Source organism: Ptychodera flava, chromosome 15, assembly GCF_041260155.1.
Source record: "Ptychodera flava strain L36383 chromosome 15, AS_Pfla_20210202, whole genome shotgun sequence".
Taxonomy (NCBI): domain Eukaryota; kingdom Metazoa; phylum Hemichordata; class Enteropneusta; family Ptychoderidae; genus Ptychodera; species Ptychodera flava.
In genome coordinates, this window is record NC_091942.1 from 25,094,276 (window position 1) to 25,110,994 (window position 16,719).

A 16,719-nucleotide genomic window follows, 5' to 3' on the forward strand; every position below is an offset into this window, starting at 1 on the left:
AGATAAAAATGTTTTAACGAGCATCGGTGATTCACACTGATGTGTTCTAGAACGTCATTCCCATACATGTATCTTGCATGATATATTCCCTTACCCACTTGTAAGTAGCAACTACAGTGAAACCTGTCTAAACCGAACACCAAAGGGACTGAGAAAACTGTTCGGTTTACAGAGGTGTTTGGTTTATAGAGGTTCCTTAAACATGGCATTCTATATTGAAGGGACTAGAAAAGGTGTTCAGTATAGACAGGTTTCCAGTTTAGACAGGGCTCGGTTTAGACAGGTTTCACTGTATATCTTTCATCATTGCTTATCATATTGTCACAAGGTAATATAGAATTTATTTGTGTATTTGGAATAAGATACAAACCCTGTCTTGGGAAATTAGCATCATGATGTAAACAGTCACCTCACTTTGCTTTATCACTATTTGCCAACCCAGATTGCTAATTTTTAGCTGATAGGCCATGCATCTGCTAGCAAATACCTATTTGCTGTGAATTCACAACCTTTAAACACAGCATACTTTATGTGCATTGTATATTATTCAGGGTCCATACGCCCCGTGAAAGTCCTTGAAGTTTAAAACTTCCTTAAAGGTCCTAAGAAATTCATAAACCATTGAAGATTGTCCATAATAATGAAAAATCTGTTATGGTATCTTAAAAATGATATTTAAATAGTGTGTATGTAAATAATGTATTGTACAAAGGAATACACCAGTAGTACCTCAAACCTCAAACAGCCCTTGAAAATTACTGAAAAAATCTTTGGAAAGACCTTGAATTTTAAGTGACTTTGAATACCGTATATTGACCATGGTTGTAGCTTCCCTGGTACAGCTTTCATCTCACTCACATGCATTTCCTGTAGAGACCAGAATTTAAGTTATCATTATTTTCTTGGCTCAGCACTGCAACTATACTGAGGCAGATAGTCATTCTTTGCCAACATCAATCTATCAGACCACTTACATAACCTTTGGAATGACCCACATCTGTCAGTCTATCTCCCAGTACAGTTCAAAGGTCATGTAGGATAGCACATAGGGAGAAGAGGAGGTCGCTGGAAAAGTGAGATCAAAAGGCAAATATTTTCACCATATTTTTTTCAAGTATTACTTACTCTCAAGGGTAAATTCTTTTTTGTCTGGTTTTAGAAAACCTCTTTTAGCAAAGCCAATTCAGACAAACACAATCAGAGTAAAAATAGAATGACAAGCTTTTACATAAACTTTGTCAGACCATAGTAAAAAACTTTTGTACTCTTTTCAGTGTCAAGAGAAAATTTGTCTGCGACAGTTTCAGATGGTGATGACGCCAGCACTGTGCCAGTTGAGGTGAAACCGGGGCCTCTGGATTGTAAACAGATTGCACAGAGGAAGCTAAAACCAGGAGAGAACCAAATTTCGGCGCTAGCTAGGGTCAAAGTGACGCTAGCTTCGAGAAATTCCAAGGTAACTTCAGAGTCGCATCTTGGCTCTCTTGGCTCCCTGCTTATGCAGATGAAGTGCATACTCTATTGTGTCACCCCTGTTGTGTATCAACCTCCCAGACTTTACAACAAAGTCGTTTGAAAATTTTTAAAAAGTGTGCGTGTTTGTGTGTATGTTAATGGGTAGTTGCGTGGTCTCCTTACAAAGGTCCACTTAGAGTTTTGCCTGAATTTCAGTCAAAACTATCTAGCGGGAAATTAGAACTTGAACCATTTTCTTTTATAATCAAGAATAAAAATTCAGGGATTACAGGGCAAATTTTAGCATCAGAGAAACAAATCACCTGAAATGACCAATATTTGAAGTTCAAAATGGCTGCCATTTTCTGTGACAATTCTATGAGGAAAAATTGCAATTTTGATTTTCACAAAAGCAAGACAACAAAAGACATGCTCTGCAGGTTTCAAGAAGAGTAAACATAAGCAAAGATAACAATTTGAGAGTCTCAAAATTTTCCTGATGTCACATATTACAGTAATTCAACATAATATACATGTAGTCTGTTTATGATAATGTGGTTTATGTGGTAATGTGTTGCCAGTCTCATTACTAATTTGTAATTATTATATCTTTAAAATATTAAAATACCTCACTTTCACATCGCAGTGGTTGCAGTTTGTATGGCTTGCACAAAATTTATATGAAAAAAAAAAAACACATGTTGGACTAAGAGAAATTTTTTGTTGAAAGGCTCAGTGAATTTTTCAGTCTGGTGATTGAGTGTACGTCACCAGCTCACTTGTTGACTCATGTTGACTGAGCTAGGGGGTACTGATGCAATTGACAATGTATGAGTATACTGAACAGGAGCACATGCCTTGCTTCTTGTTACTAGTGTTAATCTGCACAACCTAAACCTCAAGATGATTGCCCCAAACAATTGTTAGCTATTATAGACTATAGTCTATAGAAGCTATTGGGATGGGTATCCGTCCGGCGTCCGGCGTCAGTCTGTATGTGTGTATGTATGTATGTATGTATGTATGTATGTATGTCCGTTTGTGAGGCGTCCGTCCACTCAAATATCTTGAGATCTGCAGTACTTACTGATTTGATCTTTGTTGTGTAGATGAAAAATATGATTTTGAGAAACAATTTTTTTTAATTTATTGATATTGTTGAAAATAGGCAAATTAATGCCAAAAAGGGTGTTTTTGGTAAAAAATCTTCTTCTTCATAACCGCTGGTCAGACAGCTTTGTTATTTGGTATACAGGTCCCTAGGGATAACCCAACTTAGATTTGTTCAAATTGTGATGAAATACGCAAATGTGTATTTTTAAGGAATTTTTTTGTCATTTTTGGTCAAAATTTGACTTACATTGTATGTAATTCTTGTACTGTATAAACCCTATCAATTCACCCAGAAAAAAAATTATTAATATGATTTTAAATAATTGAATTAATTAGGAAATCATCAAAGCCAAAATAATTTTAGTGTGGAATTATCAGAAAGTTCAACTTTTTTTGACAGTTCATAGTGAAATGCTAACCATCTTGGAGGATTAAAACATGTAAAGGCAACTTTCCTGAATCCCAACTTTGATATATTCTGAACCACCATTTATGTTATCTAAAAGAAATTGCTCATAATAGTTTGTCATGATAGGATGGTCAAATAAATAGAGATAGAGAAAGTTCTAATTTCCATTTATGGTTGACTTGGTAAGGATAAAATAAGATTACTTTTTGAGGAAAAAAATAGAGTGGTCAATTAAAAGAGTGGTCAAAGTGATAGGGTTTTTATGGTAAAGCTGGGCTGTAAGATTCCTCATGCTATTTATAGCAATTATGCAATCTGTGTAAACAGTGCAATGAAAGTGTAACATGATTCCTTATAATGCATTTGATGACCTTGAACTTCTCAAGTTACAAACATTTGTCTCTTCAGTGTGCTTTCTCTGAGTACGTACAGTCTCAACTTATTCAACAGAACTTACTTACAATGTTAATTTGAGAGTTAAAATGTGCTTGGTTAATAGGATGAAAATACTGATAAAAAGATAACCAGCTCAAGATTCTTTATAACCTGACAGATATGCAGTTTTTTTATGATGAAAATCTTGATTTAAGCAAGTCTTGTTTACTTAAATTAGAATTAGAATCTCATTTATTTGCCATTATAGACTAATATAGTCTGATGAAATATGCAAATCTGTATTTTTACGGAATTTTTTTCCATTTTTGGTCAGGCCATCCTGAAATGAGCTATCAAAGATATCCACCTTCTTCATCAATACATGTGTCACAGAAGGTTATTCTCTACATAACACAGCAGAGCTCTGTCAACTGTTGAGTCGCTTGTTTTTTCAAAACCGCTGGTCAGACAGCTTTAATATTTGGTTTACATGTCCCTAGGATGACCTTAGTGAGATAATTTCATACAGTCAGGAAATACTTAATTTTGTATCCATGTCTATAGTAGCTTCAGGGACTTTGGCCCTATGTTTATACATTGGGCTCTTAAAATTGCACACAAAACACCTGTTCTAATTTCACACCTTGGCATGTAATATCTGGAAACCTAATACATCAAGATTAAGATCAAGATTTCAAAAGAGTCCAAGGCAAGAATGCTTACTCTAACTCTTCCCTCGATTTCACAGGTGTATATCATGCGTATCATCTTTCCGTCGATATTCATGATCATCGGTATCGCCCTTGCAAAGTACATCAATGTCGACTCCGCCAATGAGGCCAACCTCCAACCTCTAACCTTCCAGCCTGACTTGTACTTGGCTCAACCGACAGAAGAGCTGAGCAACCGGAAAACGGAGCTGTTGTATGGAAACTCATCAGGTATTAAATAACACTTTTGTTTTCAGTGGTTGCGCTGTGGATGTCACCAGTGCCTTAATTCTATACCCATGTGCGTGCTGCAAACCCCGAGTGTCTGGCTTTGTAATTTTGCAACATGTCCAGATTTAGATGCATTTGGTGGTATATTGTATAATGGAAAATTAAACAAATTCAAGCCAGGACAGGTGCACTCGGCTAATCCCCTTATCAGGGCAAGAATTTTGATGATTCATCCTAGACTCAACACTAGCAGACTCCTACACCCCTATCATCATAAACGTAACAATTATATTAAGGTAGTATGTGCCTCAAAAGTGAAAAACTTAAACTTTTGCTCAAGCTTTTCTCAAGGAAACTTTCAACCATTCTCCTACAAGTCAAGAGTGAATATCAGGGTTCACCATGCAAATTTGGGTACTAGAGAACCAAATTGCCCGATATATAAGGATATTGAAATTCAAATAGGGCCGTTCACAGTTTACGTCACTGTTCTCTCATTAATATGCAAAAATAAATATTTGTCCGCATTTTTAGATTACGCTTTTGAAAATTACGCATGCAAGAACGATGAAAATACATCTCAGTGGGCGACTGCTAGTGTAACAGTGAATACTAAAAAACATATTCACGACTCAGAGTACAAGCTGCAAAAACAGCCACGCATGCAACATTGATAAAATTTGTCCGCATTTCAAGCTGCGTGTCCGATGTCGCGCGCGTACAGCTATATTTAGTAACAAACCTGTAACCGTGAACAAGGCTATTGAAATCATTACTGTGATAACTATGGGGAATTTTTTATTTTATTTTTAAAACAGCAACATGTTAAAATGCTTCTCCCTTCAAAATGAGCCCCAACAAGTGGTAAAGTAGAAAAGTACTGTTGACAGTCGGAATATCTGTCACTGAGGCACATTCTACATCACACATCCTGTCATTTTTTATATGTGGTGCTTTGATTGCTGCAAATTCACTATGTGAACTCTGTGGAAGAAAAATGAAATTTTTATGATTTTCACAAAAACAAGACAATGAACATTTGCCTCAACATGACTTTGCACAAGCAGCGGACCAAGCTAAGTATGGTAAAAGTGTGAGCATCAGAAAAATGGCCCAAAGGTGTGCATTCTATTATACATGTAAGTTAAACCTTTGTCCTGTAACTGTTATAGATGAAGACTTGACAACACTGCTGGCACAGTTTGATCGGCTGTATTTCCAGTACAGAGCAGACAATCTGTCTGATCTGCTGAGTATCTATCCACACAGCCTCGCTGTCAATGTCACCAGCTGGACTCAGGTTTGTTTCTTTTTTCACTTTCCAATTTATCATCAGTTGTATTAGTAGCTTTTATTAGAATTAGTAGTAGCCTGAAGTAGTGGCAAATTGTAGTGTAGCAGGTTAGAGCAAAAACAGAATATAATATATGTATGTAGATAGATAGATATATAGGTAGATAGATAGATTAATACATGTAGATACTGTAACATGTATACATACATGTACCATATATACTCAGACATATCGATGTGGTGCATGCACACACACACACACACAGACACACACACAGACACACAGACACACAGACACACACACACACATCAAACCAAACATATTTGATATGCATTCTTTTAGTTATTGTGTGTGTGTGTGTATATATATATATATATATATATATATATATATATATATATATATATATATATATATATATATATATATATATATATATATATATATATATGTGTATATATATAATATATATATATATATATATATATATATTATATTATATATACAACACATATTTATAAGGCTTTTAGAAGTAGCTTGTACATGTAGTTGGAGCATGGAGCATGTAGTTGTAACAGTTTGTGTTAGTAAATAATTACGGTAGATTTTGGCAGTGAAAATTGGCAAATAGTTGAGACAGTAAGTTGTAGTTGTAGCAGCTTAAGGTAGAATTGTTACAGCCTTGTAGGCTGCGGTAACTTTGTAGTGCAGCAGTAACAGTTTATAAACTGTAGGTGTTGCAGCTCTATAAAATAGCATTGATGGTAGTTTGTAGTAGTAAAAAAGCCACTTGGAAGTAGTTTTAGCAGTAGTAGCAGTTCGTATAGTATTGGCAGTAGCTGATTGTGATAGTGGTTGCTGACCTCTCTGAGACACATTACAAGTGTCACAGAAGTTTACCCTTGTGTTTCAGGGGTTTAATGCCACAGCTCTATACAACGACACCGCACAGCACTCCCTGCCAACCATTCTGAACATCATCGGCAATGCCTTCTATGGTGCAGTGAGTGGCGCTGACGAGAACATCACCGTCGCAAGTCAGCTCTTGCCCAGAGTCTCAGACACAGTGGAGTTCACCATGGGTGTCCTGTTTGTGGTGTTCTTCGGCATGGCTCTGGCCGGAATTCCGCCTGGATTTGCTGTGGATCTGGTCAAGGAGAGAGAGGTGAGAGAGTGGGTGTCACAGACCTGTGTATGTAGTGATCTCCCGTACTGTAGAGGTTGGGAAAAGACCTATTATAATTATAAAGATCCTTTGTGTAGAATTTCCATTAGGACACCAGTCACACCTCAGACTGAACCCAGCCTCTGCTGATGAGGGACACATTTCTCATAAACTTCAATCTGCCAAAAGAGCTCAGATGTATAATAAACATGTTTGAAAACAGTTTTGTAGACAGTTTACTTTGTCTGGTTCAGTTGTGTGAATATATAATGACCATTTACTGTTGAACATTATGCATTTACTGGGGATGTTTGCATTTACCCTTTTACTACCATGGTTTGAACCAATCCCATTGTTTTCTATGGTAAAGTTGGACCTCTAGAATGGGAAATGGGAGAAAAGGGTTGAAGGCAACATGCATGTGTATGTCCCAGCTTTGTTTTTGTCTCTCACTTCTGTTCTGTTCAGAGGTTCTTTCTCTACCAAGTGTGCAAAACTTCTGGTCATCTTTGTATGTCGTCCATTTTGGCACCTAATTTGCATGTCCTCGCCATCTTTTGCGAATGTGTATCACCCAGAATCAACCTATTATCTATTGCAGATCAAAGCGAAAACACAGATGCGAATTTCTGGACTGAAGGTCAAAAACTACTGGCTGACCACCTTTATGATTGACATTGCCCAGTACTGCCTTCCCGCTGTCATCGGAGTCATACTGATCCTGGCATTCCGAGTGGAAAGCTTCATGCAAGCCGGAGCCATGGTGTGCGTCATCATCCTGCTAATCATCTACCTACCGACAAACACCATCTTCATCTACTGTTTCTCCTTCCTGTTTGACAAGTCTGTGACGTGTGAGACAGCTCTCCCGTGGCTAGTCAACATTGTGAGTGTTTTTCTCACTTTTTTGCTTTACGTTCGCATCACTCAAAACACATTTCATTCGATTGTAGTTCTGCTCAGGGTAAAGCCAAATGGAATATGTAGTTTTTGGCTCCTAAGTGGTCACCATTTTCATTCTGTGTACCAAGTGAAGCCCACAAGCTATATCTTTTGGCTATTTTTTCAGAACTTTTGTTCTGTGGTTTCCCTACACTTTCTGCATTGAATCCCTAAACTGTAATTTATTAATGCCAAGTATTTAGCATATCAACACAACCTATACGAGTATACTCTACATTGTTGAAAATTGTATTCAAGTCCGGACTAGAATTCATTTGTAAACAATAAAGAATGATCACTACACACATACAAGCTCTGTTGACAAAAAAAATACTCAAAATTTCAGCATGACAAACGGATTAGGGTCAGACACGATAGTTGATATACTGAAGCAGAATACTGAAAAACTTGCCACAAGTTACAGCATACAGTATCTCCCTTTAAAAATGCTTTGGGCAGTAGAGAAAGAAAATGTTGTGGATGTTCAAATAACAAAAATGTTGAAAAAAAGTCACCAAAAGTTACAGATACTGGGGCAAAGCAGAATATCATGGTATATAAGTTGTAATTTTTGACTCTGAAAGAGCGTTCTAAATGTCCAACATATTGAGGGACAAAGACTGCAACTTTGCTAAGTTATCGTAATTTTTCTTATCGTAATTTTTCTTCAAAACAAACAAATTTTTTACATAACTTTTCCCTACTGTATTCTGAAAAAAGTATTCCCCTTGCAGACATGATGACGCATCGACATTATCACTATTTGATTTGAATTAGTCAAAGCAATGACAGACATTCTGACATGTTTTGATTTGAAGGGCATGTTCCTGGGTGTTGGACCAGTTATAGCCCTGGATCTAGTTGGTTTACCAGATGTCGCTGCAGCAATCCACATTGTCTTTTGTTTGATCTTTCCCACTTATGGCATCTTTGGTGGCTTGTACTACATCGACAGGGTGAGTTGCATTTCATCAAATTTAACATTTGCTGTGAATTTAATTCAATTCGATTACTTTATTGTCCACAAATACATGTAGAAACTGCCTTCAGGCCCATCAAATACAGATTAAAATAGTACAACTAGCAAGAGCATTCTATAAAAAGGGACACTATTACACATTGAAAAACACACACAAAGTAGCAACATAGATACAAAAATTGAAACACAGATGGAAACAACTAAGGACCAACTGGAGGTTTGAAACAACTACATAGAGTTTGAGTTTAAAACTGAAACTGCTGATGGAAGAAATGACTTTTTGAAGAGGTTTTTCTTTGCACGAGGGACCCGATAACGTCTCCCTCACGGGAGCTTCTGGAAGTAACCATGAAGAAGATGGCCAGAATCATTGACAATGTTGTGCACTTTCCTTTTCACTGCCAGATGGTAAAGGTTTACCAGGGAATTTTGACGACAGCCAATAATAATAATAATAATAATAATAATGACAGTTCATGTCACATGTTGTTTGCTTGTTTGCATGTTCTGCATGAGTCTTGACAACAAGTTTTCTTTGGACAAGCTGTGAGCCATCAATAGAGGGCGCCTTTCCCTCCCTCCCTATCTTCCCCATCCTTGTACAGGCAGTTGTGCCGCTCCCCATCTTTCCAATCCACATTTCCTAAGTCAGACATTCAACTATGAGCATTTGACCTCATTGAACAATCCGTGATGAAGGCAGGATGCAAAAAAACACTGCAGGGAATGAGAAAGGAAAAACTCAAGTCCACGTATTTATTCAAACGAGCTGCAAATTTAAAGCTTTATCAAATGATTCATGTGCATGTTATAATGCCATTGACATTGACCTCACTCACATCATGACAACCACATTTTGTGATGCATATACACAGATATATACGAGGGCGCTGTTTACTGGAGGAACTGACACCATCGAATTTGAAGATTATTTTAAACCTGATAACTACATATTGCCAGCGTATTTTGCAGTAAGTATATACTTGTATTCATTTAACCTTTTGAATCCTGCTCAGACAAAAATGTCCGTATGATGTCATAGGTCACCAGGGGGTCAGGGTGCAAAGGGCTCCCTCTTTTCCTGTCATGGTTCAGCCCGAACTCGCTACTATCGATAGTGATTGTGGATCTGTCTACAGGGATTGGGTTGAACAGGTTTATATTGAGCAGAAAAAGTGAATGAATTCAAGAATTTTCCTACATATCGTTTCACATCTTTTTTGCTCAGTGTTCATCAAATAGAGATCACATTGTGGGGTAATAAGAAAGATGTTTTACACGAATCCCTTCCACTGTTCTATATATGTTTTCAAGTTGACAAAAATTTACTGTTAATATTTGGAAAGGATATTGTGCAAAAGTTAAATTTCCCATAAAATTGCACTGTATGCTTTAGGGCACTGCAATGATTTTTTTCCCTTCTCTTGCTTTTAGTTGTTGATTGCAATGGTCCTGTATGGTCTTCTGATGGTTGCCCTGGAATCTAGAAGCCTGGGCAGTTCAATTTTTGATGCCTGCAGGTAAGTGCTGATTGTTTGCATGAAAGATTTGGATGAAAGCATGGTCAGAAGCTGCTACATTTTGCGAGAGTTTGCTCATGAAGGAGTGCATATTCTGCTATATTTACATTGTATTGTTGTAAAAATGATAGAATTTTATAGTGATTAACATTGACTGAACAGGTGTATATACTGATATAATATGTACCATTATAATTAATATTAATGAGGAAAGCCATATTGAATATATTTCACTGCTGTATGGAAACCCTGCCTTTATACAATAGTTGGGTTCACGAAGTAGCGCCCTCACATGTTCAGAATCTGCTACTGTACATGTTGCCAGAATCAGCTTCATGAAGTAGCGCCTTCACTTGTACAGAATCTGCTACAGTTTGCCAGAGACAGGTATCATTCAGTATTATGCTTTTCAGTTATAAGACAAAAATATTATATTCATGGTGCCGTTGTGTTCATTTTACAATACTGCAAAATCTTGATCAACTTGCGAAAGTTTTTGATTGTAGTTAAGTCAAATTTCTTGTCTTCCTTTACCGCCACTGGTATATGGCTTTGTACTGAGAAGGATCCTGTAAGTGGTCAACAAACATAAAAATTTACTTTCCTTTTTTTTATAAATAACCCTGTGCATCTGTAGAAAAAATGAAACTGCGGCTAGCATGACTCCAAACAAAGACACCATAGAAGATGAAGATGATGATGTCAAAGCTGAGCGGGAGAAAGTGGATGAAATAGATGCTAGTCTGGTGTCAGTACCGGAGTCGGTAAGTTCCATCTTTCATGTAGTCTTCTTTCCATCCAGTGAATCATGGATCATTTTGTCAAGAAAGTTATTGTATGTTATTGTTCCCGTCACTGTCAAGATTTCTTAAATCTATGTGTCAATTTAGAAATTTGGTGAAATCTTCGTGAGGCTGCCCTACGAATAAAATATACAAATATGTACAATTGTCCCAAGTCAAAGCAAACACTTTAAACTCAGTAACAAATCTAATTTTAATCAATTTTATTGCTTATTAATTTGTTTGTTGGCTCCTTGTAAAACAGCATTTGAGCTGACACAGGATTCTGAATAAATTTAACTAGCTTGCAGGACACACTACAGTATAAAAGCTATCCTCTACATCTGTAATTGTTTATACCTCAGGAGATTTGTGAAGGCCCTATTGGAAATTACAACTGTTACAGTTATTTTAGGTGAATGATTCCCTTTGAGGTGAAATGCTGCTCATGGACAGTAATTCGGACTCTCAAACTTTTGCAATATTCTTTTGGCCTAGCACATTTTTTTTGGGGGGGGGGCCTCAATTTAAAGCTTATGGAGTAATCAAGTTTACAAGGGCTTACTTTTGCGAAAATCAGAAAATGTATTTCCGACTATGATGCTAACACACACAGGGATGGTGGCCATTCTGAATTTCAAATATTGATAAATCTTTAGTAAGTTGTTTCTCTAGTACCAAAATTTCCATGGTAACCCCCCAATTTTTATTCTTGAGTTTGAAAGAGAATGGTTGAAAGTTTGCTTGAGGAAAATTGGAGCAAAAATTTTAAATCTTTCATTATACAGGCACAAACAAGCTCAATTCTTACAAGATTGTGATTATGCAGAGAACACACCACTGTCAACACAACACTCTGCTAGTGTTTATTCCTTCAGTTTACTCTGTTATGATATAAATAAGCCCATATACATGGGGCAAGTTGAAGCACTGCTCCCCACATGGATAATATTTCAGTCAATAAACAGCTTTTGTGTTCTCTTTGCAAAAGGCAGTGGTGTGTCTGAGACATGCATTTTCACATGCGTGTTGAAATCTGGTGCTTTCTCATCAGCACGTGCATCACTTCTGAATCAGTGCATCTTTCAAACAGCTTATGTTCATACACAATTAAGTGGCATCACCATTGAATTTCTTTTTGCATGTCCCCTTCCCTGCATTTCCAGCAACCTGCCGTTGTGATGCAGAATTTGAGGAAGACGTTTGAGGACAAAACGGCGGCCCAGAAAAAGAAGCAGAAAGGCAAGGCCAAAGACTTGCAGACCAAGGTTGCCGTGAGAAATCTCTCCATCGCCATTGAACGTGGGGAGGTGTTCGGGTTGCTAGGACCCAATGGCGCTGGCAAGACCACCAGTCTGAACATAGTCACTGCTGATCTTTCAGCAGACTGCGGAAAGGTAGGTTAGCTTCTTCATATTTTCTTTAACCCTTTCACCACCATGGTTTGTCCCAAATCCATTGTTTTCTATGGTAAAGTTGGACCTGTATACAGGGAACCGGGGGTGAAAGGGTTAAATTTCATGCCCCTTTTCCCCCTCCCACTCCCCATTGTCATTTACCACGGGTTCCTTGTGTCATTTTATTGGGGTTCCTCTTTGTATACCAATTTGAAAGCAATCGTTTTAGCCCACTATGGGCAGATGCCCAAGGGTCATGTCAGTCTGTGTGAGTCATTCTGTCTTTCTGTCTGTCCGTTTGTACATATTCTCTCATGAGTTACAACTATATGACCTACGCATATTATATGTATCACATTGGGGAGGGGGGGATGATACATGTAGTCTTATTTTGATAACCTAATACCAGTACATGAAAACAAAAAATTGTCTCCATGTAATTCTAAAACCATGCTTAAAGCCATTTACTGTACCTTCACAAAACACAGCTTGTCAGTAGATTACTCAGCAACCAACCAAATACCATATATGTAATGCTTAGAGTCTTGTACAAATACATGTAGGTATCTATACAAATGCATGTGTATCCACGCAGGTTTCCATCGGGGGTACTCACATCACCTCGCCGTTATCAGATGCTTTCCAAATGATGGGATATTGCCCGCAAATGGACCCGCTCTGGGAAGACCTGACTACCAGGGAACATCTGGAAGTCTACGCAGCCATAAAGGGAGTTCACAAAAAAGACAGGAAAGAAGTAGCTGAATAGTAAGTGTTTGAACAAGAAGTTTCTGTTAAAGAGGGCATCATATCAGTCATTTTAAACAACTGTTCTCTTATTAACCCTTTGAGTGCTGTATTTTTACCCTCAAAACTTTAATGCAACATTTTACCAATTTTTATGAAGTTTTCTGTAATTTTTTTGATAATTTTAGACCAAATGAGCACAACATTTCATTGGCCACAGTTTTTTCTCAAAATTTTGACAAAAATCTGACAAGAATTGACATTGGCGCTCAAAGAGTGGAGGTTGTTTGCACCTCAAAAAAATCAAATGAATTAAACTTTTACTCAAATTTCCTCAAGTAAACTTTTAACCATTCTCTTTCAAAATCAAGAACAAAAATGGGGGTCCCCATGCAAATTTTTGTAATAGAAAAACAGATTACCCAAGATATACCTTCATGCAGTGCAGTTACAGCAAATGAAACAATTATAGATATTGATAAAAAACATTCCTTAGTTTTACGTGTTAACAGGTTTTGAAGTACATGTACATCGAATGCCCTCATTTGTCAGCTTGCCGCGCTGCCTTCAGGCAAACTTGGCATAGTTCAGGCAAACTAGGCATAGAGTGACATAAGGTGGCACGTTTGGCAGACATGTTGTTTGTTGTTTCAGTTTTATGAAGGCGTTGAAGATTTACTCACACGCAGACAAGAAGGCAAAAGAACTGTCTGGAGGAACTAAAAGGAAGGTAATTCACCCACAGACAATTATTTCCTCGACTCCTACAGAGAAACAACTGTTAATATTTACTGTCAAAATCTGTAATCTTACACATTTTCACAGATGCATGCAGTAGGGTTGTTTTGTGTAAGAGTAGAATACTTTGTGTATGATTTTTGCTAACTCCTCATAAATGTAAAAGACATTTCCATGTTTGGAATTTTCATTCATGTCGTACCTGTGAAATATCGCAAACATCCTACCAGATTAAAAGATAAACTTTTGCATGATGATTGCAAAAACCATCCTTTTTCTGATCGTCTTTTTTTTCGTCATTCAGCTGTGTTTCTGTATCAGCATGCTGGGAGAGCCACAGATTGTGTTGCTGGATGAACCATCAACCGGTATGGATCCTGGTGCAAAGAGATTCCTCTGGTAAGCTTCAGGTCATATGTCAGAGTTCACGAACTCTTGACTCAGAAAGTTTTCTATGTAGCTTTACTCTCATATCAACAACGATAAAAAAGACAAGCAACAATGTAGAATGTATCACAGGAACACTTTTTTGGCCTCAAAGTACTCTTCTGGTATGCTGTTTAAGCAGACCCAGTTTGAAGTTCGTAGTAAATGCGGTCTCGTTTTTTTTGTGAAAATCAAAATTATTACAACAGAGGACAGTTTCCTTGAACCAAGTACATGTACATGTATTGACAAAAGTTTGAAATTGTCAGTTTTTAGGCACCTTGTACGGGAAGTTAATTTTCACACTGCAACTCAGACTGTAGTGGTCAGTGTTTTATCAAGAATCAGTGAAAAAAAGGTGGTGTCGTAATCAGAATTGTAATCAGAGTTCAGTTGTTAGGCACCTTGTACGGGAAGTTAATTTTCACACTGCAATTCAGACTGTAGTGGTCAGTGTTTTATCAAGAATCAGTGAAAAAAAGGTGGTGTCGTAATCAGAATTGTAATCAGAGATTATGTCACTCTGATTCTGAAGATTTTAAATCCAGTGCTAATTTGTTGTAGCCCCTCTGCTTTTGTGGCGTAAGTAAAGCCATCAACGCTTTAGAGTTACAGTATTCAAACACAGGGAAAACCTGCCATGTTTTAAAATATTTCAACAGAAGCACCTTTCCCGAAGGTTTGCTGTAGCATCATGTGTCAACTGAAATCAAAATGCATGTAACCTATCATCATCATGTCAATGAAAGAAGATCATAAATGATGAAATGAACCATATGTTTAAGACAAATAATTGATACGTTTCATGTTCACATTATGACAAATACCATTACCAAGTAACGTTTTCCAACACACCCATCAAATGTAGAGGTTCGAAGATTTCACTTTTTCCAAAGACAAGTTCAATATTGCTTACCAGTTAATTCTGGCAGCAGCACAGTGTCACTGCCTCTTAAGCCCTTTCTGTGGTTTTCTGTTGTGCCTTCAGACCTGTGCATTGGAAAATGGATGGAAGTGCCAAATGCCAATTTGAATTCTGAATCTGACTCCGATTCTCATGAAGCTGTGTTTGCATTGAGAGCAAAGATGACACATCACTGTCATATTTAATTCAAATTTTACAAAAAAGTTGTATAATCAAAATATGCATTGAGATTTGAAATTTTTCTGGTGTCTTTTCTTTCAGGGATACAGTGACCTCCAGTTTTGTAGGTGGCAAAGGAGCCATATTGACAACCCATTCTATGGAGGAGGCTGATGCTGTTTGTTCAAGAGTGGGTATCATGACTATGGGCCAGCTGAGGTAATTTATTTCTAATTTTAATCTTTAGCCAGATTCTTGTTGGGCTTGGTTGACCTTGAACAATATGGGTACAAAGTGATATTATATTTTGTTTCTCAGAGTCACCATTTCTTTGACAGAAAGAACATCTTTACCGACCTTGAGTATAGTTTCAAGTCAACCCTGGAAAACCATGAGAGAGGCTGCTGTTGGATTTTGTCTCATCTGAGCATTAACCTGGCAATGTTAGGTATCTTTAAAGGAGCAATTGCCTTTGACGAGGACGTGACACTAGGTTGGGAAAAAACTGTTATAAAGGTGTTAGTGTCAAATATTTGCATAATTGCATACTAATGAGTCTCGAGTCTCAGTATCTAGATTCTGTGTACAATGTATAAGTGGTCACAGACGTCTGGGCTGTGGCTGACAGAGAAATGGCATTGATTGAGCTGTATGATTTTTTCCTTCTGTAGATGTATTGGATCCACCCAACACTTGAAGGATAAGTACGGCGGTGGCTACGTCTTGGAAGTGAAGCTGAAAATAGACGACTTGCGGGCAGGGGAGGACTTGGCTGAGAGAGTGAGGGCGCTTGATGAGCTGGCCAAGAGGTTATTTTCATCTGCCCAGGTGATGGAGAAATTCAACGAGCGCATCTTGTACAAGATTCCCAGCGAAGACGTTAGCTCACTCGGGAGTGTCTTTGATGCACTGGAGAAAGGTGAAAAGTTCAAACTCACATTTGTTAGGTCTCTTTAGTGTTTTCAGCCACGTTCGAAAGATTCAAATATTTCTCAGCATTTGAACACACAAGCGTATCTGTCGATGTAGTGCAGCCCTTAGAAAATTAATCAACACAAAATGAAGTATTTCCTGTCATTCACTATCAGTCAAGTTGACAGTATTTACGTGTATGTGATGGATACATCTTTCTGAAGAACATTGAGGTGACTGAAATCAACCAACTCCCATTATTTGTATTGATTTCCAATAGAAAATAAATGAAACCATGGCTCGATTACATGCTTATGGTTTGAATGTTGATGTCTAGCTTGGTAATAACTGTTCTTTTCATTTCTTTTGTAAATTAGGCAAAATAACATTGAATGTGGAAGAGTACAGTTTTAGCCAGTCTACTTTAGAGCAGGTAAGCT

At 37.5% G+C, this 16,719-nt stretch overlaps 1 protein-coding gene across 3 annotated transcripts in view; it reads left to right on the forward strand.

Moving 5' to 3' along the window:
- The window catches only part of LOC139151650 (cholesterol transporter ABCA5-like), a 48,901-nt gene that overhangs the window by 28,985 nt on the left and 3,197 nt on the right, over positions 1–16,719 (forward strand). For 2 of the 3 annotated variants that reach the window (XM_070724582.1, XM_070724583.1), the window contains 16 exons: positions 1,275–1,456; positions 4,101–4,293; positions 5,466–5,593; positions 6,501–6,752; positions 7,354–7,638; positions 8,513–8,650; positions 9,549–9,644; positions 10,108–10,193; positions 10,831–10,957; positions 12,142–12,372; positions 12,968–13,140; positions 13,774–13,849; positions 14,162–14,256; positions 15,470–15,586; positions 16,039–16,286; positions 16,657–16,712. In XM_070724582.1, the coding sequence (XP_070580683.1) occupies positions 1,275–1,456; positions 4,101–4,293; positions 5,466–5,593; positions 6,501–6,752; positions 7,354–7,638; positions 8,513–8,650; positions 9,549–9,644; positions 10,108–10,193; positions 10,831–10,957; positions 12,142–12,372; positions 12,968–13,140; positions 13,774–13,849; positions 14,162–14,256; positions 15,470–15,586; positions 16,039–16,286; positions 16,657–16,712 (2,483 nt within the window). The remainder of the gene's footprint in view (positions 1–1,274; positions 1,457–4,100; positions 4,294–5,465; positions 5,594–6,500; positions 6,753–7,353; positions 7,639–8,512; positions 8,651–9,548; positions 9,645–10,107; positions 10,194–10,830; positions 10,958–12,141; positions 12,373–12,967; positions 13,141–13,773; positions 13,850–14,161; positions 14,257–15,469; positions 15,587–16,038; positions 16,287–16,656; positions 16,713–16,719) is intronic. The other variant, XM_070724584.1, reaches the window with a different exon arrangement.